Genomic DNA, 23,266 nt, shown 5'->3' on the forward strand with positions numbered 1-23,266 from the left:
TCAAGCAAGACTAACTCCAGTACATGAAACAGGACTTCGACTAATTTGCTGAGAGAAATGCGCCTTTTCCTGAAGACTGAGATTGTGAAATGTTTATTGGTTATGATTGCAGGAAGCAAGCACAAGTTGTAATTGCACTCCACTAAGAAAAAATATTAGAATCATACAAATAAAGGACCCTGCCAAACAGCTAAGACTTCAATCCCTCTTCGTGTTTGTAACTATGAGAATTTAGTCTACTGTTGGTGCGAGGGGAGAACAATAGGGACAAGGCAAGAGCACACCAAGGACAGGGCAGTACAGCAGAATACATTCAAGTAAAATTTTCCTGCTTTGCCCCATACACCCTCAGGCCACACAGTTTTTCCTACCAAAATACAAATGGCTTAAAACCAAAAAACAGCCCCTAAATGTGTTCTTCTGTAGAATCCAGAGACAAAAGACTGCTGAACAAAACTCAGTGGAGCAGAAAACTACCCACTGATGATTTTGCCAAGTGAAAACCAAGTTCACACAGTCCCTGCTTTTTCATCTCAGAACAGTACTGAAGCATGTCTTTGATTTATACATACTCATAAAAATCTTTCAACCTTTCAGTTGCATATTACAGGCTGTACAAGATTAATTCAAATTTAGCTATTAATTAATCACCCAAATTTTCTGTCTTTAGACTAAGCTGCTTTTTCTTGCAACATCATAGAAAACTGGAAGCACCAATTGCATTTACTCAAAAATAAGCAGCAAGATACAATTGTGACAGCTATCTACTCACACAAAATGTTTTGGTGGAGAAAAAAGTGCCATGATAAGGGAAATGCAACTAATAACCAGTAATCCTCGCAAGAACACAACCTGAATCCATCAAGAATCCTTGCTAATCACAGCAGCAATGTCAGAACACCAACCTTATAGGAGTCAAGGACTCAACCTAGGATGTGGCAGATACTAACCAACTATTCTCAGTCTTCCAGAAATGCAAGAGGTAATCCCTCTACTACTTAATGTACTGCTTACCCAGAATCATCATTATTCTGTATCTTTTCAGTACCCACAAACTAGATATGTAAGCTGAAAATCAGGTCTGAGAAATGGTTCTATGTCTCAGGATTTTGCCTGTAGCATCCCAAACTGTTCTTGATCACTATATTTTATTAAAACCACATACCATGAGGCCACTGGGATTTCATCATATACTTTGAAAAGTATATATAACTTTTCAGAGGGAGACATCATTTTATGATGACTGCAAAGATATGGAATTTCAAGCAGAGCAGATAGGATTTCTCTGTTACCACTTTGCAACTTGTAGTAAACACCCAGTAGTCTCTTAACAATGTGATACTACCATATTAAAGATCATGTCATCATCAACTATAAAATGCAGCAACTTGGTGGGTGCAAATAAGAAGCAACACTGAACCAGCACACAGTCATACCAGTCTGTCCCTCTGCAGGAAGGCTGTGCTTTCTGAGCTTCTGTAATCTTTAGCAGCCAGCTTAAACTGGAACTAAGGAGACAACTCTACAGAATAACTAATTACCTAATTAACAATTAGGTGTGTATTCAGACTTGTCTATAAAAGCCAGTTCAAACAACTCTGCATTCAGAGTAACAGCTAGTGCAAACACAGTAGTATGTGCAAAAAAAAGGCTATGATATTCCTCCTTCATGATTGTTTATATTCAATTTAGTTGGATCATTTTCCAGGAAAGTTTGATTAAACCAGAGGGAGGATTTTTCCAGTACACCCAGTATCCTTCAAATCCTTTTTATATCTTATCTTTTGATCCTTTTTATTAGAAGACTAAATTAATATAACAGAGCTGACCAAGAGAAAAATTAGTTCAGCTCACATTTTACCTACAGAGTACCATTTAACCTGAAGGTTGATTTGCAAATGATGTACAAAGTAATTTCTTTTCTTGTGTGATTTTGTCACCAAACATGATGAAGCTGAAAAACCTCAAAAGCCAAGAGGTTCAAGTAAGTTATACAGGAATTTTTGGTAAAGAGTTTTTGTTTCTCCCCTCAGGTTTTTCTTCCCCATATGACCATGCTGACATGCAAGGATTTGGTCTTATCAGCTGTGAAACTGTAGCAAAAAATCATAATAGGAATATTCAACAATCTGTTCCTCCCACACTCACCTACAAAAGGGACCCCCAGTTCTAAGAAATAGACTTATTTATATAGTTCTCTCAGGGTTATGCATATGGCAGCTGCTAAGTCATAAGATAAAGGCTTTAATCTCATTCTCCAAGTAGTCCCTTATTGCTTAAAAGGAGTTACAAGAATTAAGTCATCCTTGAAATAAAGACATAAGTCCCCATAAAATTTTCTGTAGCTATTTACAAAAGGAGGAGCAGGAGGACCTGACAAAAACCATCCTGGAGAATACTGGGGGGGGGGGGGGGTAGTAAATGCTACACTGATGCTGTAGCATTTATGCCTCCTTATAGCACAACTGTGGGAAAATTCATTAAGCCAAGGGTGCAATATTAAATAAATGTAGTGTAAAATAATGCCTAGAGCTACTAGCACTGAAATCCATGTGAATTATAATCCATGAATAGGAATAAAATTACAATCTAGAGATATTGAATGCATTTAATATTACAATATTTAGGCAATAAACAGGACATAAAAAGAACTCCTTATATATAAAGTCTAGCTAACAAGCAAAGTCTTAACATTCATGTTTCTCTTGAAAGCAGTTGGCAGATGTGTAGGGGGGATTAACTAGCACAGAAGAATTTGTAAACTTCAGAGCTTGAGGTCATTTTTGGAGAGAGGCTAGGAGGAAATTACCTATTAAAAACATTCATTAATGTTTTTTCTGAAGCACAAATTTGAAGGGCAAGATACCATGGGCTTGAAAGAAGTGAATAAAGTCTACCCTGCAGTAACTACTTGTGTCCAGACTCTTAATCACAGCAACAGGGTGGCTTGGTCATCTTTATTGAGAGAAACTTCTTTGCTCTAACTGTGGGATAAAGAACAAAGGCAGAACCAGTGACCACAAGACCACTGGTGCACCACATCAAACCCACATTTTTGCATGTCTGCACTCTCTCATGTTTTAGAACTCTTTACTCATTCATGCATAAAATTCTAATCTACAACAAATACAAGTAATTCATGTTGCAAAGCAGGAGCCTGGCTGTCACTTTATGCATTCTCAGTTTCCAAAAAAAGAGGCTTTACTACTCTTCATGTTACAGAAATCTTCATGGAAAAAATGCTTTCCTTTGTTTTCAGTAGCCCACTGAATTTCAAATATGGATTTCAACAAAGTAGTCTGTCAAAGTCAGTAGCTCCTGTCACTTACTTGGCTTAGAGTTAATGATGACATTTTCAGGAGTGAGCTGGGGTGGGAACCTGCAGTTGTCTCCTTGGCCCTCACTGCTGCCATACTCTATGACGTCCACTTGTCCCAGTGGTACACTCCACTTCAGTAAATACCTCTGGCCAGTTGTCATGGTGCCACTGCTTTCATAGGAAGAGCTGGAAGATGCACAAATTATTGCTGTAACAAGCAACTGTTTCAGGGCATACTATTTATTATTTATTTTAGCTTCTAAAATCTGCTGTTTATCAACTTGAGTACAGTGCACAACTTGAAACAAATACATGTATCAGGCTGTCTTTTGTGACTGACCTTTCCCAGGGTGCAAAGAGCAGCCATGCAGGTGCAGATAATCTTGTCTGCAAGCACCACAGGACTGCCAACAACAGTCCTTACATTTCTATAGCAAAACATAAATGACCATGTTTTAAGATCAATGTGCATTTTGAAATCCTAATACAAATGCTTGGGATTATACTTTGGCTCGACATTTTCCTGATTTTTTTGAAACACTTCTGTATGGGCCCTAACTGCAATGTTTAGGGAAGTAAGGATGATGGAACCTTTGAATGACTGCTGGCAACAGGAAGGACAACTGAAGGGCTGACAAACCAACATTTCTGCCAAGCCCCACAGCCCAGACTGTTCTGTATAGCAGACCTCTGCAATTGCTACAGCTTCCAAGAGTAATCCTGCCTGAGCTGCTGCTTAAGAAGTGTGCATCACAACAGGCATTCCAGAGGAAAGAGCAGAGTGAGGAAGCTCATTAGGAATAGAAATTACATCAATACTAATTTTACTTAGTTTTCTTCATTCCCTTATTCCCATTCAAGAACATGTAACAAACACTTATTATAAAGGACAAAAGAGATGATAAAGTGAAGAAAAAAGGTTTATTTCACAGAAAAATGACTGAAATCCAGAAGTCAACTGCTTGAGAGAAATCAGCAAAATGCATTTATTGGGAACAGTAACTAAATGCTGAAATTCAGCTAGTCAGCTACCTATCTGCAACAGACTTTTGTTTCAATGAGGAAGCAAGTATGAACAAAGAACACAACTGCCACAACTTTAGCAAATATTTATAAATTCTTGACCTAGCTCAGAAGTAACAAACAAAAGGCAGGACACAGTTGTTCAGTTACTAGGGATAGCAACCACCCCATCCAACTGCTGTTACTTCAGTCAGGCCACCAGCTTTTGCTGGTCATCTATGTTGTGTGCAAAGACTTGAGGGTCGTGTCACCTGCAAAAATATCTATCTTTTGCAAAGCAGAAACACTCAAATGTCCCAGGTGCCTAGGGTCCACCAGTTACAGAGGAATTTTCTATGGCTTGCAAAAGATACATACTTTTACAGAGGGCATAACTCTCAGAGGGTCAGAGACCTGGCATGATCATGAACTTTTAACTTTAGTGTTTTAATGGAAAACAAAAACAGGCTGCACTTTGTCGCTTCAAGTACAAATATAGAAAATCCAAGACTTTACTGGTATGAAAGAAGATAAAATAGGAATAGTGAAAAACAATATTCAAGTGTTACTAAGAAAGTAAAGAATTTGTGAAGGCAAGGACCACAGGATAATTGACATGAGCTTCTTAATTTTCTGAAGTGTAGTTATTATATGGCACTTCTCACTCACATGGACATGAGACCAAGCAATCACACACTTAGCAATGTATGTACAGGATTCACACTTCAGTAATGAATTAAGATATCAACTCATATTATGCTTAAGAAAAGCTGTTCTTGGAAGATTTTAACAATCCAGATTTTCTTTGTCAGAATATACCATTACATAAAACAATTTATGATACAAGCAACATATGAATGTGAACAAAGTCTTGGCATACACAGATATTTAGTAACAGTAATAGTTACAGCCAACAAAAGCACAGAAGGAACTAGGAAAAAAAGGCTTTTTTTCAAAACATTTCACCTTTAATCTTTCAATGTTTGATCCCAGAGATAATAACCCTTCCCCATCTGGAACTTTGTTAGCAAGTTCCAGGTTTTTTCTGGCAACCAGCATACCATTATGGATTTTGTTTTTTTGTTTGTTTGTGAGAGGTTGTTTGCTTTGCAGAGGGTGGTATTTACTTCAGAAATTGTGTCAAGTTACAAATCTGTGTGTGTTACAGTCGGAATTTAAGGAAGAAGAGAACAAAGTCTTACCTTGGGGCATGCCTGTATTTCACTAAGCACTAATACATAGCAGTAACAAGACACTACAGAGCATTTCTATCTGTAATCTCCAACTGATATAATTTTCTTACAAATTTACTCTAGAACTTCCAAATATCAGCCAGCAATTTGGAGGGCTATAACAAAGCTAGTTATCCTTTTATTATGACTACTCCTAGAAACCATTAGCCACAGTAAATCCAAGAACACAAAAGCAATTCAGTGTCATTTTTTTCCACCTGAAGTTCAAAGGATCATCTAAAAAATGTAAGTGAAATCTTACCGAATATTCACTGTGGCACACATCAGCACATCGTTTAACATGAAAAGGCGCCGTTCTTTGGTTTTGATAATTTCTCCTTTGTCATTATAAACTGTCTCAACCATGTCATCAGTCCGTATGAGGTATCTGTTCCCGCTGCTGAGTAGCTGGATTTTGAAAACAATCAGCATTGTATATTACACACAGTACCTCCAACAGCCAGCACACAAAAAGCAAAAACAATGGGTTATCACTTGCCATCCTAGCACAAGTGATTGCAGGTGAATTTGCCAAGGGAATTAGGTCTCTTTATTAATCTGCTTTTGATTCAGAGAAACAGTAACTTCTGCTGTCATCTATGTGGACTTAAAGGGCTTTGCATCTTAATAGAGACCATGGTTGCTCTGGGAATCTTCCACACTGATAAAGGTTTCTTGGCAAAATGAACAATTCCTTCCACAATTTCTGTGATTTCCTTGCTCAGTCTCTTCTTTCATAGTCCACTGAAGACCTACACATGATTCCAGCTGCCCAGAGTGGGAGGCCAGAGTGTGAGGAGGAAGTGTGCTCAGCCTGCTCTGTCCCCCTGGGCTCACACAGCTGAGGAGTGCTGGCAGGGTGTCACAGACTGTGGAGAAGATGACACATCCCAGAGATTCTTGGCATGTAAACTGTTCCTGACATTTGCCTTCAAGGGCTGAGGATCAGCCACTGTGTGCAAGCATGAACCAATCCCTTGCATGTCAAACACATCTCCATAGTGTCCAACAGAATAAAATGGTCCATAACTCACTAATCAACCACCTCCCTCACCACCTATTTCACCTTGGCTGGCATTGTTCCAAAACTGTGTATGCAAATATACAGGCTTAGGAGGGCCAACCATGTCTTGGGGGGCATCGGGCCCAGCATTACCACCCAGGCAAGGGAGGGATTGTCCCACTCTGCTCTGCACTGGCCTCACCCAAATATTGTGTGCAGTTTTGGGTGCCACAATGTAAGAAAGATATTAAGCTATTAGAGAGAACCCAAAGGATGGCCTCAAGGTGAAGGCCTTGAGGGGAAGCTGTATGAGGAGTTACTCAGGTCACTTGGTCTGTTCAGTGTGGAGAAGAGGAGAATGAGAAGAGACCTCACTGTAGTCTACAGCTTCCTCATGAGGGGAGGACTCTTCACCCAGAGGGTGTTTAGGCACTGGAACAGCTCCCTAGGGTAGTGGTCAAAGCCCCAAGCCTGACATAGTTCAAGAAGCATTTGGACTATATTCTCAGGCACTTGCTGTGACTCTCAGGGCTGGTCTTGTGCAGAGACAGGAGCTGGACTCCATGATCCATGTGGGTCCCTTCCAACTCAGCTGATTCTGTGATATTAACACACAAGGCCTGTGGGACCCTGCGAGATTTGGAGTGACAACCCATGTACATATCAATGAATCACCCACTGCATAAAACACAAAATATTGCAATCAATGTCAACTGACAAAAGGTAACCTGGGCCACCTCTTCAAAAGCACATTCTGTGTCTTGGAACTATTTGCAGATGGTTAATAGTTGCTTCAAGAAGCAGGATTATGGCAATGAGAAAAGAAAGTAAAATGTCTGAATCCATCTTCTAATGAACTTAGAATGGAAATATTGTTCCAGTATGAAAATTAATTCAGTATTCCATAGCTTAAAATAAGAGTTTTCTGGTTGACTATTGCTTTCCTAAAAGATGTGCTTTTTTATATCTCCAAAAACAACCCCATTCCTTCAATACATCCCCACTACTCTACCTCAGAAGGAGTCCACAAGATAATAAACTGAAACTTCACAAAAGCACTAATTAAAGCATTTATGCCTCACTTCATGGCAAAGAAGGAATCATTTATGATACAAATAAAACAAGGATATATATATGTATATCCACAGTATAGACAGCTACTAATGAACTCAAATAAAAAAGCTGGTTCCTTCCTTCTTACTGAATGTCTTCTAGAGTTCTTTTCAGACATTTCTATTGTATGATGCCAATATATGAATGAAGTAGACGGAGATTTTCCCTAAAAGAAGGAAGATGTTGAATGCATTCAATAGCACATCCTGAAATGCTTCACAGTTGGAAGCACTGCTGTGTAAGGACCCTTTCTTTACACAGGTGTAATTCCCCACTTCTAGGATAAATTAAAAGTTGAATTTTTCCACATAGAACACGTACATGAGATTTTACTATATATTATCATTTCCTACACTGCCACAGAACACCAATACTGCTGAGGCAAGTTCAGTGTGTCGCCTATTCCAGCACACAGTGGTGAGCCAATTCAGTCCCAGAGGCAGGTGACATCTCACAGTCCCAAAGGCAGGTCATATCTCATATCTACCACTAGAATGACCCCATGTCATTCTACATGACATCTTGATCTCTACAGAAAAAAACCAACATAGCTGTCTCTTTGGTGTCTGTTGTAGAGATTACTCAAGGCCCAGAAACTGACTCTTCCATTTCCATTGTACTTTCCTACTTTCCTTACCTTGTTCAGGTAACGTTCATTCATTGCTTTTGCTATTTGTTTTATTTCACAGCGCTGATCTGCATCCCTTTTCCTTTCATTTAACTTCTCTGCCAGTGTCTCGAGCTCTGTAAGAGCCATCTGTAGAGGTAATCTGTCAGGATGTCCTTTATTAGTGTTCTTCAACATATCCTGAGGGGTAATTATAAAACAAAAAAAAAAACCATTGGATTTATTTTCAAAGTCAGGTTCCAAGATTACAGAATGTACAGTTACAACTCAACATTCTTGAGTACTACTAAAGAGTAGGACCAATAAACACTTAATGAATATTTGGACAGCACATTGCTTCATTTCCCAAATATCATAGTAATTCTTTAAAAATATACTGAAGGGGATCACATACATTCTTATTTAAAGAACAAAGTCACAGAGGAGGGAGATTGTTTAATACTATCTGGCAATCAGTAATATACTTTAATATGTATGTATCTATAAACAATTATTTTAAATGAAACTTTTCTGATATTTACTGTCATAATAATATTGTATTATCATTATTACTGTTATTATTTCTCATTAAAACATGGACAGCACACTCCTCCTAAAGCAGGAGACATTACTTCATTAAGGTCACAACAGCTCCTCCAAGTCTTTCTCTTTTGCAGGCATACAGTAGGAACAGTTTGAATTATACTTTGTCTCCATTCCCAGAGCACTTAAAAATCTTCCTGCCACAATAAACTTCATCATTCCTGCTATTTCAAAAACTCTCACCATGGCTTCTAATTCACATGCTTCCCCCATGACTACCTCTCCTCCTTTACCCCCAGTAATTCCCAAACCTGCAGCCCAAAGTCTGTCCTGCTCTTGGCACCTGTGAACACAGCTAACACACAGTGCTTACTGGGGTAGATCTGCTGGGGTCTGGAAGGAGCTAAAAACAGATCAAATTTTTCTGGAGCAGGTCTATACTGGGGAATTGTGCTCTTCCTGCAGCTTGACTGCCTGTTGACATGAGACCCAAGGACTCTCTGTCAAATCCACAGTTTCCATGGGAAAAGAAACAAGATGCTGCAGGTCAGAAGGAAGCTGAACATACTCTAGCATGTCCTGTGAGCCAATAATCAGAGAATTTCTAAACAATCCAAGGTATGAATTTAATCCTCTTGTTTTTTCTTCAATGGAAGGAAATGCCACTAAGTTCCTAGTAATGTTTTGAAGTGTTACTAGCTAACAAACAGATATAAACAAGCAGCATATTTGAACTACATCTTTACTAGAAAACTATTCATAAACTATATTTTACTTAGCAAGTAATCTATAGTAAATCTAGTTTACTGAGGCTTTCCTGCAGTGCCCTTACTGCCTGTCCCTGCAATCAGACTATGAGATCAGCATGTTCAATGCACTGAAATGTCTCTTTATTTCCCCATGATCCAGTGGTCACTTCCACTGCAACATGATCCTCTAGCAGAAGATAGCTGCCATGTAATCCCAAGGGTAAACTATGCAAGAATGCAAAAGGAGCCTCCCTTTGGTAAACATTACTTACCTGCAATAGTAGAATGAACTGTGGAAAACGTTGGATAGGTTTCATCATCAAACCATACAGTGTAATGCGATCAGGGCTTGACTCCTGACACTGCTGCAATGCAAGAAAGACATATTTACTACCATGAGCACATTTCCACCAGTTACAGAATGAAAGGAAAATATTTCCTAAAAATTCTTCTATATTGCTTACATTAATTATAACAAGAAGAGTAAGGATTCCATTTACTAACAAGATATAATTAAAAAATATCAAATCTTTTAGAAAAAACCATCACTATCAAAATGATGGCCTGCCACTGAACTGAAATATCCTCTGAATAAATACAGCTGGGCTAAAGCCACACCAGCAATGCAGCACCTATAAATCTAAAAACCCATCTATGGTTTTTAAGAAGAAATCTAATAAAAATATCATAATCTCAGTGCTATGCAAACAGAGATTTTGATCTTCTTTATTTGAAGAATCAAAGAAAAAAATGTTGATTTATATTTGGAAATAAAAATGTTAGAATCCATTATTTTAGTTACTACAAACGACAGATAAAACCAGATAAATTTCTTTTGCAGGTGAAAAAAAGCCAGAAATGGCCATAAAAAGGAAGGCTAGAGGAAATACTCAATATTAAAAACAAAGCAATTCTAAACAAAGTTAAACTGGTGTTGTGCTTAAATTGCAATTTATTGCTACAACTATCAGCTTCACAATTTATTTCCATAGTTATCTATACAAACATCTATTTTTTTCCAAACAGCAGTAGTGAAGATTTTGATCTTCACTGCTGATGGGCAAAAATAAAAAAAGAAAGGTAAAGAAGTGGCATCTGTCATCAGAGTTTGCCTGTGCTTCTGCAAGCAGAACCAGTGTGGCCCTGACAAGCAGTGATGAGAGATGTGGATTATGTCTCTATTGCAAAAACATGCTTTTAACAGTAGAACATGATGTTTAACCTGTGACAACATGCTCACTAGAGAGTCTGATCTTCAAGATGCTTGAGGCTTCCAAAATATCATCCTGCACAGAGTTGTCCACACTTTAAAAAGCAGTTAGTTAAAGATCTGAAGGCAAACCTCTGCAACCCTTCTCTAGACAACCCAAGAGTTGAACTAGGCACCCAGTTTTTACTGTTTTTTGGACCACTGTTACAGACCTGACAGGGTGACCAGCTCTGAGAGGCACAACTCAATCCAGGATGTCTGGGGAATGAGACAACCTGAGCTCTCCGACTCTCAGCAATGTCACAGACAACCCAAAAGCCTGGCAATGGATTCTGTGTACTGTCTGTACGGTGTCAACCCTAGGGATTCACAGCACTTCTACTGTGTGTGCCAGGCTCTCCATACATATCATGACAAGCATCATATGCAACAGGTCAGCATGCATTCTGCAAAAAAGTCACCAATTTCAACCCCAAACTAGAAACACAATCTTCAAAATCCAGGGAAATTGTAATAGAATGGAAATCCAGCTGCACTACCTCTCACACCACAATAAACAAATTAGAATTAAAATAAATTTCAAATTAAAAAGTGGCTTCATATGATGAACTACTATTTGAAACTCATCTGATATGGAAGAATCCTAATGTTTAGACAAATAAAGTAAAGCAAACACCAATAAACTGATTTGAATAACAATAAAACTACTGTGCACTTGAAAATACATCCCAGATCTAACAGCATGTTACTATGCCAAAAACACAATACTGGAAGGGCACCCTCTGGGGTCTGTTTGTGCCAAATCCATAAAACAGACCTTAAGTCCATAAAACCAATGAGACAATATACAGCATAAGCAGTCAAATTTCCTCCCAAATTATAACTCATGCTTTCTTATTTATCACATATGCACAACTATTTTAAGAATGAACTAACCTTTAAGAAGTCTAAAAAGGCAGGTTTGGTGGCACAAGATTTCTTGAGAATCCCAACTGCTGTACTGAAGTTGTTTACATATTCACTGTATGCATCCAATACCATAGATTTAGAAAACTGAAAAGAAAAAAAGGCAAATCTTAACTAAAGGTACAAAAGACCTCTGCCAGCACAGCTATAGAGACCTCTGGCTGTTAGGGACTCAGTCAGAACTAAAGGCTTTGCTTGGCCTAGTGCTGGATACACAGAAATACTGGTAATACCCAAAATAATCTTTCTGCAGAAGACAGGCTGGAAACAGAAAGATGTAACAGCTGTGAATGACATTTAATGTATTAACAGAAATTGTTTCATCTTGGCTAGAACACTGGGACAGAAGAACTATGGGCAATCAAAGGGCATCCCCTGAGATTCAAATCAACAACTGAGATCCCCTGATCATCTCACTACCTGTCTTCCAGCTTAAGTGAATCAGCCAAGTCCAGGGCCTTCACACCCCGACTTCAGTTATTAAAGACTTACTAAGAAAGCAGACAGATTGTGTGGCCTGCAAACAGTCATGGGAATGGATAGATCACCACCCATTGCCCTCTTGGTAATTTCATCTCTCTCTTTTGCAGAGCTGGTCTCATTAAGACTACCTAACTTGCTTCAGTCACAACAAGGCAGGTTTGCTTCAAGCAACACATTTTCAGTAACTATTTCATTTTGGGTGAACTGTGATCAGATCCCAGCTCTCTTACAGCAGGCATGAAAAGGTGGTGGCTTCCAGCACTTGGGTGGTAATAAAACAAAGCACTCAAGCCAGAAGGCAGGCAGCCTCTTCGAGCCACACTTTCATGGTGAACAACATCTATCAACCAAGGCCATTTCTTATTTTCGCTAATTTAAAGCAGTACCTAATTCTGGCCTTTACTGAACGGATTTCCATTAATGATGGGACAGGGTTTACAACTACTCCTTATCAGTGTCTCATCTCAGCTCAAACTCAGGAATTTAGGACATTACCTACTTTGGTTTCTTTCTACTTGCACACTACTAGGTACGACTACTCATTTTTTATGAGATGCTGAGCCTCAGTCTCACCTTAATTTCTGTGGGTTTGTGAATCTCTAATTTCTCATAAAAATAAACCATTTACTTAAATGTCTGAAAGATTAATCAAAGCCTGAAAACTTTTCTTACAATCCTTTCACATCTGCCAACCGAGCTGAAGACATGTGTTGGTGTCAGTTTCCTTATCAGGATAGTACATGAATACTCTGACAGTTGCCACAGGCATTGGAGAAGGTGGGAATAAAGCAGCTAAGTTAGAAAGATATGGAGATGGAAAAACAAGACTAAAATATAAACAGATTATCTGTTCTGACAGATTTGCTTACTGAAGCAACAAAGACATCACCGATCATTTCAACAGAGTCCCACTCAGAGACACGACTCGCCAGTGCAATCTGAAACATTGAATGGCACTGAAGAATTTCCTTAATTCGATAAAAGACCATCTTAAGTTTTCTTTCACTCAGTAACTTTGGTTCCATATCTGAAAGGGGCTTCTCATATTGCTGTGGAAAAAGAAAGAGCAAATTGATTTAAACAAACAAAAAAAGGGACTTCTATAAGCAGAAAAATAAACTTATGCAACAGTACACATGCACAAAATCACTGAACATTTGGCATGAAGCATCTGTAGCAAAATCTGTGTTAGTCACAGGAAGGATTCTTTAATGATATTTAATGATTCTTTTTCAAATATTCAAAATTTTAAAATGCAAAAGGTATTATACCTCCAGGATTCTTTTGAGAGCATCCACGTAATTCTTCTCACTATCAACTACCGAGCCCAAAATATACCTTCTCACAACCTGTTGAAACAACAAAGTTTTGTCCAAAGCTCTAATCAGGTAACACATTCATTATAGTTGGAAATGATGATTATAAAATTCTCACATTAATAAAACAAAAGAAATACAAAGCAATTTCAATACTGGAACTGTAATAAAATAATACTCTTCAAAAGTAATTTAATTTATTATTACTCTAAAAGTACTTACTTTAAAGAACACAACAATTATTGTATCGATATCTCTATTTTTTCTGACTGTTGTAAGTCCAAGCTTAACTTTTGAAACTTGTGTTTTGACTTTGGCATTTAACAATGCTCTCAGGCACCTGATGCAATTTTTAGGGCTGTCCTGCGCAGGGCCAGGTGCTGAGCTTCAATGATCCTGGTGATCTTCCAAATCAGGATATTCTATAATCCTATGCACCTTAAATGTATATATGTAGGCATTGATGGGAACAATCATAGGTATAAGATAATGTTGACTACTTCAGTGATTGGCTACAAAAAAATAGGAAACAATTTTCCAAAAATCAGTCCTAAATTTTATTTTTAATAGGTTTTATAAATTTATTAGGAGCAACATGAAAGGCAAACAAGCAAATACTAATTGTCTTTTAAAGTTAAGGCCATATAAACTCTACCATATAAACTGAGAAAGTATCCAAGTCAGCATTACCATGCATAAGTGAGGACCCCCATGTTATCTATACTTATATGCATTGACAGAGTTGTAAGACCTTCAGGAAAAGCTACCATATTTCATGCTAAACTACAGCCTATTTATTACACCTCCTTCTCCACCTTCTGCTTCAGCTGAACTGCACTTTGTATGGACATGCAGGTGGCAGGACAGGAAGGACTGGAGAACCAGTCTGGTTTAGAACTTAAGCTTCTTGCCATCAATTAGATTTCTTGTTGGCTACAAGGATTTGTTTTCACCCAAATCCATTTCCTAATCCAGCTCACCCTAGAGTTTCAAAGAGGGACTATGAGGGAGAAGACAGCACAGGAGTAGGATCAAACCACTTTCCACAAGAGAAGGAAATCATGCTCATTTTGCTATTTTAAGCTAGCCTAAATGACCATGAAATTCAAATCTCAGGCTTGCTTCTTTCTGCTCTAGAACCCACAGCCTCCTGCCTCCTCCACCATCACTGCCTTTAAATTTTGCATTAGTAAATGCAGGTTATGTGAGAATTTTCTTTCAGGTACTGGCATTTCAAAGGAGGACTTCAAAATTATCTGAGGCTTTGCTTAAGATATATACAGTAAAATTAGTTGTGTCTAATCTGTGCTTAGAATGGATTTAGCAGTGTCGTATTTGGTATAGAGGATCAGTGGCTCTGGTGATGAATACTAATCCTACTTTTAGTCACAGTTCATTCTTCTGAAAAGAATAAACATCTGTAGAAATAAAAATTTCAGGCTCTATAATACACAAAAAGAATACTTAGTATTGGCTTCAGGTTATTGCAATAGATATGAGCCCTAGCCTCAGTACTAGCAGGCACCAGGATTTAAACAGAAGCCATCATGCCACCTGCTGTTTGAAGCCAGCATGTCCACAGAGCAGCTCTGCTGTGCCAAGGCAGCTGGGCTGGAAGGGGACCCTGGCCTGGGGCACCCAGGGCTGTGACCCCTTCCCACAGCCAGGCTATGCTGCTGCCCCTGAACTGCTCCAGTGTTTCTGTACACCCAGCCCACCAGAGCCCTGCTGACCAGCAGCCAACCTCCCCCACACAGCTGCTGCACCCCTGTAGTTTGGCATCACCTCCAGATGTGCACTGCAGCTGGCATCCAGATGACTCACACAGGCTTTACATGCCAGAGGCCTGTGCCTGCTCTCGAGCACTAACACTGACCACCCACTGCAATTTGTACCATGGACTCATTGAGTGTGGTGTCCTCACCTGTTTCCCACCCAGCTTTTAGTCCACCCACACAGAGGGTATCTCACCTAAAGGAGCACAGGAATACTTCAGGAGACAGCTGAAAGCCCTGTTAAGGCAGAGGTAAGTGATGCATTTGCTCCCCTCTGCCCATAAAGCCACCACAATCACCTCTCCCCTCAGTCACCTCAAAGAGGCTCAAGCTGGTCATTCACAAATGGACTCTGGCCCATCTATGCTGATTTTTCCCCACTCACCCTCCTGTCCTACTGAACACAGACATAGCTCCCAAGAACATGTGCTGCATCACTTTTGTTGGGACTGAGGTGAGGCAGACTCAATTCTCCTTCTTGTGGGTAAGAGTGTGACACTTTTTCAGTCTTCTCATCACTGTGATCTTAAATGACTGAGAAAGGCCTTACCCACAGCATCCTTACATCCATCCCATCTGGTCCCACAGACACCTGTATGTCCAGATGGCCTCAGCTCCCCAGGTGCAGATTAGCCTTCACCCTAGCCGACCTGTCTCTGGGCTCATGGGCTGAGTCTCAAGGACAAGCCAGTGAAACCCAAGGCAAAGGTGGCACAGTTTTGACCCTTTATCACTAGGTCCGTGCCCCACCAAGCAGTGCATCGTGTTCTTCTCAGCCTCCTTTTGTTGCCAATGTACATGTCAGAACCTCTGCCCTGCTGCCTCTCACACCTCACTAGCTGCAGCTGAGCTTTGGCTTTCCTAACTCCATTCCTGCCCACTTGGAGAACTCCTCCTGGGCAGCTGAGCACTATTTGTCATGACTGACACAACTATTACCAGTTTGCTCCAAACTACAAGCACTCTGGGGTTTTTTTTGCAGAAGAGGGTAAATTTATTTGTACAAAACTACCCTAGTGAAACTCAAATTCCTATTTGGAAAGAAGAAAAGAACATTTAGACTGATGCTGAAATCCCACATGATAATAAAATCTTACAGTAATGGAACACAGTTTGCTAGTTGCTTTTTTACAAGATTAGCACTTCACTGTGTTAAACACAAGAGAAAAGTAAACCTCACCCAGGTAAAATGTAAAACAAAACAAAACAAAATCCCAAAAATATATGGGCCTCCCCTCAATTGCCCCTTAATTTGTTTTTTTTCTCATTTTCATAAGGTACTGACCAACTAACCTACAACTTGGCACCACAAGAAGTTTAAAAACTCTCATACAGTTATTAATTGTCATAACAATACAGTAACATGAACTCAAGGGATTTATTTTCAGCCAAAATTTCTTAACTGATGCTGATTTCAGTATTTTTTGAAGTGATTTCCACAGTGACTATACAGTTTGAGGTGGAAAACAGCAACATTAATTCTTCTGTAGACTTAACTTTACTAGGAATGATTTTTTTTTAACCAAGAAAAATCTTTGGATTCAAAGAGGATATTGTCTACATTTAAAATTAAAATCCCAGAGCACCTGGAACAATGTTTTCTGGTTCAATAAAAATGCTTTAACTCTCTCCTTTTTTCACTCAAAACCATCACATTTAGTTTAAGTGTTCAGGTAGTGAAACAATATAGTTCTTATAGGTAATTTTATAATGCAAACCATTTTGCACATCTGGGTGAATTGAGGACTGATGTAACTATATGCACACACACAAATTTTCAAAAAACTACTTATTCAGTTCTGTATTCGATGTTTACTTAAGTAAAATGCCAATATGTTTGAAGATGAAAGGCACCTAAGAGACACTGGTGCAGAGCAGAAGGGGAGGAAAAAAAGAAGACCGTACTTCCCAAAGCTTACTACCTGCTGCTGTGATAATCCTTCAGGCATAGGAGTCATAATTGCTTCTGCATGCATACAGTCCACATCAATAAATAAATTTTGCTCCTCTTCTTCCAGACAAGATGATCTGTGATCTACAAAAAAATAACCAAATATCAGCTTCTACATGTGGATTAAAAGAAGAAAAAACAAAAGAAAAGAGAAAAAACCAAAACAAAACAAGCAAAGACTATCATCTGAGCACAGAAATGATAAATTTTCACTTACCAAACAAAAGAAATTTCCCAATACTTCTGTATCATCTGGGAAATCACATAAATGTTACTACCAATAGGTATTCTAATACAGAACACCTTTCAAAGGCATCCTAATATCCCACAGCTGCAGAGAGCCTAAGCACTACAGCCCCAGGGACAGCAGTTTTAAAATAAATGATCCCTAGGAGGAAACTGAAAACACCCATATTATGACCTAGCTAAAAAAAATACTATACAACCTTCAGTAGCTGAACTAAAGTAGCCAAGCTAACCAAAATGTTTGTTTTCATCAGAAAGGAGTGAGGGATTCTGCACTGCTCTGTGGGTAAAAATTTTACTGAAAAAGCACCACCGAAGTGCACTGATAGGTGGCAGTACATAGCCAGGCAAACAAGAAGACCCGAGGAAAGGAGACATAAAGAAAGAACAGTATGAGAAATTGTCTTGGAACAAAGAGAAATAAGGGAAGCAGATCTGACGTCTGGGAAAAACTTGTGAGTTTAGTTGAGAAATATTTCACTAGCTCCCTGCTGATTTGGAAAGTGGTTATGAGATTCAGCCATCCACAGGTACACTGGGTCTGCAACCTAATCTCTAGAAATGTAAGAAGGAATGCCAGGTCCATTGTAACACTGCCCTGCAGATCATTTTCATCTATTCAACTGCAAGAAGCTGAGGATACACTTTTTCATCACCTCGTTTTGTGTCCCTTTCTATACTCAAGCTGTGAATTAAGTAAATTGAGAAGCAGTCAGAGGTCATGACAGAGATGTAAGATGTGTCCTGGCCCATACAGCAACTTTATGTTACTTCTCTCAATAAAAATATTTTGTTCCAGCCTTGTGGTTTTAGCTTCCTAAAATTGTAGTTTTAGAAGCTGTGTAGTTACTACCATGCAATTAGTTGGGCAGACACTTGAGCAGAAAGATAGTGTATCTCTCAGACTTCTCCTTTTTAAAATAGTCAGCTATTTCTCCACTGAAAGCCATGTCTTAACAGCACATTCTCCTGACATTCAAGAGTTATTTGATGGAGAGACCTAGACAGACTTAGTAACTGTGCTGATTTTGACTGGGGTAGAATTAATTTTCTTCACAGTGGCTAGTATGGAGCTTCATTTTGGATTTGGACACAGGGGTTGATAATATAGAGATGTTTTTTTTTTATTGCTGAACAGGGTATACACAGAGCCAAGGCCTTTTCTGCTTTTCATACTGCCATGCTGGTGAGGGTATACGGCAGGTTGGGAGGAGACATAGCCAGGACAGGTCACCAAAATTACTAAAAGGATATTCCAGACCATATGACATCCTGCTCCATATATAAAGTGGGAGGAAAGAGGAGTAAGGAGAGGAGATGCTCAGAGTGATGGTGTTTGTGTCCCAAGTAACCACTGTGTGTAATGGGGCCCTTCTCTCCTGGGGATGGATAAGCACCTGCCTCCCTTGGGAAGCAGTGAACTAGTTCCTTGTCTTTCTTTGCTTGTGTATGGCTTTTATGTTCACTATGACACTGTCTTTATCTCAACCCACAAATTCTCACTCTTACCCTTCTAATTCTCTCCCCAGTCCTGGTGGTAGGGGAGTGAGCAAGTGGCTGTGTGGGGTTTGGCTGCTGCTGGGGTTACCATGACAGTAACTTAACATCACTGCCATACTCCCATCTACCAGTACTAGATCACACTGCTTGGTGGGACTTGTTATTGTTCTTAAATTATCCTTCTCTGTGGTCCTCAGGTTTCTCAGGGCACTCAGGTTCTTGCCCCAAACAGAAAAACCTGCTCAAGATCCAGTGAACATACTGTCATCTGAACTGAATATTATACCATACATTTTTTATATATATCTGATTTCTTGCATCTAGCTCTCAGCTCCCACTACAAAAAATTGTTAGGCCATTCATCTTCTTTCTCAGGAATTACTAGAGAATGTAACAAAGAGAAACACTGTAAATAGCATATACCTTGAGAAATGAAAGATTTTGTCCGAATGAAGGAACGACCCTTCTTCACAGCGGCTTTTGTCTTTTCAAGTCCATCTTTGGTACCTTCTCTAGCAGCTCTCATAAGCTTTTGCATCTGCAAGATAAAAAATATAGTCTACATGTTCAGTGAATAATAGGAAAGCATCTGAGCCTGCACACTTTTAGGCTATCAATATTGTCCAAAGTCAAATGAATATATAATAAGTAGAGAGAACCATGAAAGCTCAGAGCCAAGCTCCTGTATTTCAAAATAAAATAAAAATTGGAGACAAGGATTTACTTCATGGCAATACTGTATGCAAGTCTAAAAGAGCAAAAATGCTTAAGAACCCTTCTGCATTCAAACAAACTTTAAATAGTCTCAAATGTTATCTTACAGAACAAATACCTGCTACTCACAGGTCATTACTGGCCAGAGGTCTTGTCCATCTTTCAGTGTCCAAATAACTCTTCCAAAGTATTTCTGACCTAAAGATAATCCCCTAGACTCAGTTACATATTAACTATATTCTTAAACAAACACTGTTATGAAGGAAAAGTTACAACTAATAACTTCATTCATTGAAGAAATGCATTGATTTAATAAGAATTCCATAATCTTACAGTACACTACCACAGTCAAATGATATTTCAAGAAACAAACAAAAAAAAAAAACCCGAAGAATTTTGCTTTGCTGGAAAATGTTTATTAAAACACCCTTCTTTGTACTTCTTTCCCAAAATGTCACTACAACAAAAAATCCCCACTACTGTCAGAACACAAACAAAGCTGCCTTGCTGCAATCAGGCAACTTCTGGGTTTGAGACTGAAGCTTTTTTTCAAAAACCCAGTCTTTTCATATTGGTTCCATTCAGAATGGAGAGCAGGGAGGTTTCCAATTTGATCTGGTGTGGCTGCAGAGCTAGGGCTAGGCTAGCCCCATGGAGCCATGGTCTCAGAGAGACACTAGGGTTAACTTTAACTTAAGGCTGCACAATACAAATTCAGCACATTCAGAATTCATTTCATACAAATTATTGTCTACTTTTTCAAGCTATTAATAAAAGACAACATTGTCTGTGTTGGAAAAGCAATTATTTAAACGTAGGTAGTTACAAAAATCAACTACACTACCTTCAGCTCATGTTTTTGCTTTAGTTGCTGAATCTCTACTGCTCCCACAGTGTTTGACATCAAATCTTTCATCTTTTTTTCATAATGCTCCTTTAAACGCGTTAGGTCATGAGAAAGCTACAGTGTACAAAAAGACACAATCTTTTCAAAAAGCCATAGTGAAAACTTCATGCTGAAGCACTCACATAAATCATGCACATTTCCCCATCTATCTACTGACACAAAGACAGCTAAGGGAAAACTATTACTGAGGGAAAACTATCATTGAAGGAAAACTATCACTGAAGGAAAACTATCACTGAAGGAAAACTATCACTGAAGGAAGCTCCAGTCCGAGGAAGGGACCATCGCTCCTGGGCAACTGCTGAGCTCCGCCAGGTGCTTTTCTGTAAAGACAGGGGCAAAGCCACTTAGGCACAATACAATTAATATGTATAAGAATTTAGTTGCCTTAGTCTATCTCTTAAAAACCACATAGAAATGATACATCAGCCTTAACCATAAGCATTATTCACTGGAGCACAAAACCTAGCCTATATTTCAGTCTATCCTTCCAAACAGTGAATCAGAAGAAATCTCAGAGACTGAGGAACCTGTGGAGATTGCTGGCACCTGAGAATACGGAAACTGACAGGGCAGTGAGTCAAGGAAGGAGACACTAGCAGGATTTATGTTCTTGTGGTTTCCACATGCATCATAGTCTCATTGTAAGAACTTGGGTGTAACCATCTTGTACATGAATATATTCATTTGCAAGGTAAGGAAACTATCACAGAGAAAGGAATGCTCTGGAACCCGGAACACTAATTACCATTTGTTAAACATTTTGACAAAGGTAGATAAAAGAGGTTACAACGCAACCAGGAAAGAAAAAAAAAAAAAAAAGGAAAATATTTGGCATGTACCCTATAATAGAAGTCCAGTGGAAAACCCCTCAGCTTGATATCAACAGAGAGATATTTGGCAAGAGATCAAGGCCTCAGGAAAGAGAAGGCCTACTGAGTTGAAAACAAAGCGACAGGCCCAGCACGTAGTTCCACTAGGCTGGGTCAGGATGCAATTACCTCTAACATCATGATTCTGGCATTACAGCAGTATAATAAAGAATAGTATCTGGTTCACAGACAAGAAATATTTAACAGCACAAAAATCTTCCCTTCTTAAAATAAAATAGTAAATAAATAGAATAATAAGAATGATAATGAAAAGGTGAAAATTATATAAAATAAATATAACTTTGAGGAAAGTCATACCAGCACTTAAAATTAAAAATCCCACGTCCAACCTTGCCATACTTTTCAACTAACAATTAAATTATAAGTAGGGCAAGTCCCTCACAGGCTCTGAAAGGCTACAGAAGGTGATGTGCTGGGAATATACTGTAATATCCATCACAGGACTTGAGGAGAAGTGAAAGTTAGTACAAGGAGTGGATACAGAGAAAATGTACATAAAGAAGAGTAGTGTCTGCCCATGCTGAAATGCCAATGCAGGGAGGGCTGGGGTTGGCTTTTTGGGTTTTTTTTGTTGTTGTTGTTGTTTTCTTGGTTGTTTGTTGCAAGGGTTTTTTTGGCAATGCTAAAGTTTCCTTCCTCACTCTCTGCCAAAACCCTTCCCTAATTTCCCAATTTCTCCATCTCCCAGCAACCCATCCAGGTGCAAGAGCCTATCTGACTTTTCCATCCACCACCTTAAGTGTTCCTTACCTCCTCACACCCATCCTCACAAGGCAATCCCTAAAACCTTTTGTTACAGGCCTGAAAAAGCCATCTGCATGGCAGTACCCAAGGGCACACCCCTCTTCTCTCATCACTCCTCAGTCTCATGCTCAGACACTCTGTGCCTGATCCTGGTGCAATCACATTCAACCACTGCCAACAGTTTTCCATGACAGATCAAAGTATACTTTTAAGAGTTCCAAAAAAATAGCTTGAAACCTTGCTTTGTTCACATATGTAAATGCTGAAGCTAGAGATAACAAGAAAAGATTAAAAAAAAAAAAAAAAAAAAAGTCAGCAGCCATGTTAAGGCTTACACACTCACATGCAAAGTCATTTCCTAGTCTCTTCCAAGGTATTTAAAACAAAAAAAAAATTCAAACTCCATTTTTTCAGTCTTGTTAGAAAAAACTCCCAAACAAACAGCTGCAACAACTTAAGATTGTTCTAGTCAGAATAAAACCAAGACAAAACCAGAGGATGAGCACTCAGCTTACAAAGTGCAGATTTGGGTGGGCTCAAGTCTTGCAGTTAACTGCTCACTCCCTGCTTTCCAAAGGACGTGCAGCAAGGATGGAGGTGAGGGGAGAGCAGATAACATGTACTGGAGGGAAACACAGACAGCAAGGCTTTTATTCTCATCAAGTTAAGAAACCTGCAAAATGAAAATGAGGGTCCCATGAAATAACACCCTGTCTGCAACCCCTGCACATTCCAGCCGCAGGGTGCTGAGGCAGCTCACAACACACAGCTGGTTGCCAAGTGGCTCTTGGGGGTCTGCCCCCAGTCAGCACACACTGGGGAGCCTCTCACAAAGAGGATAATCAAGGGCAGAAGAAGAGGAGCCAAGGCAAAGAGAAGGCAAGAGTCCAGGGCCTCTGTCCCTGTGCAATGGGAGAGGTGGAATGAGGACAGGCACCTGTGTCACCTGTGCCTTCCTGCCTCCTGCAGAACACACGGAGCCAAAGGCACAAG

At 39.3% G+C, this 23,266-nt stretch overlaps 1 protein-coding gene across 8 annotated transcripts in view; it reads right to left on the reverse strand.

Annotated features, from left to right (window-relative positions):
• ARHGEF10 (Rho guanine nucleotide exchange factor 10) overlaps positions 1–23,266 on the reverse strand; it is a 110,496-nt gene that overhangs the window by 49,530 nt on the left and 37,700 nt on the right. For 6 of the 8 annotated variants that reach the window (XM_077174979.1, XM_077174980.1, XM_077174976.1 and 3 more), the window contains 10 exons: positions 20,574–20,690; positions 19,439–19,553; positions 17,241–17,353; positions 13,499–13,576; positions 13,097–13,276; positions 11,715–11,831; positions 9,841–9,933; positions 8,307–8,477; positions 5,816–5,961; positions 3,330–3,505 (listed from right to left, as the gene is read on the reverse strand). In XM_077174979.1, coding sequence (XP_077031094.1) covers positions 3,330–3,505; positions 5,816–5,961; positions 8,307–8,477; positions 9,841–9,933; positions 11,715–11,831; positions 13,097–13,276; positions 13,499–13,576; positions 17,241–17,353; positions 19,439–19,553; positions 20,574–20,690 — 1,306 coding nt within the window. The remainder of the gene's footprint in view (positions 1–3,329; positions 3,506–5,815; positions 5,962–8,306; positions 8,478–9,840; positions 9,934–11,714; positions 11,832–13,096; positions 13,277–13,498; positions 13,577–17,240; positions 17,354–19,438; positions 19,554–20,573; positions 20,691–23,266) is intronic. The other 2 variants (XM_077174981.1, XM_077174982.1) reach the window with 1 other exon arrangement.

The sequence above is a fragment of the Agelaius phoeniceus genome, chromosome 3, assembly GCF_051311805.1.
Source record: "Agelaius phoeniceus isolate bAgePho1 chromosome 3, bAgePho1.hap1, whole genome shotgun sequence".
Taxonomy (NCBI): domain Eukaryota; kingdom Metazoa; phylum Chordata; class Aves; order Passeriformes; family Icteridae; genus Agelaius; species Agelaius phoeniceus.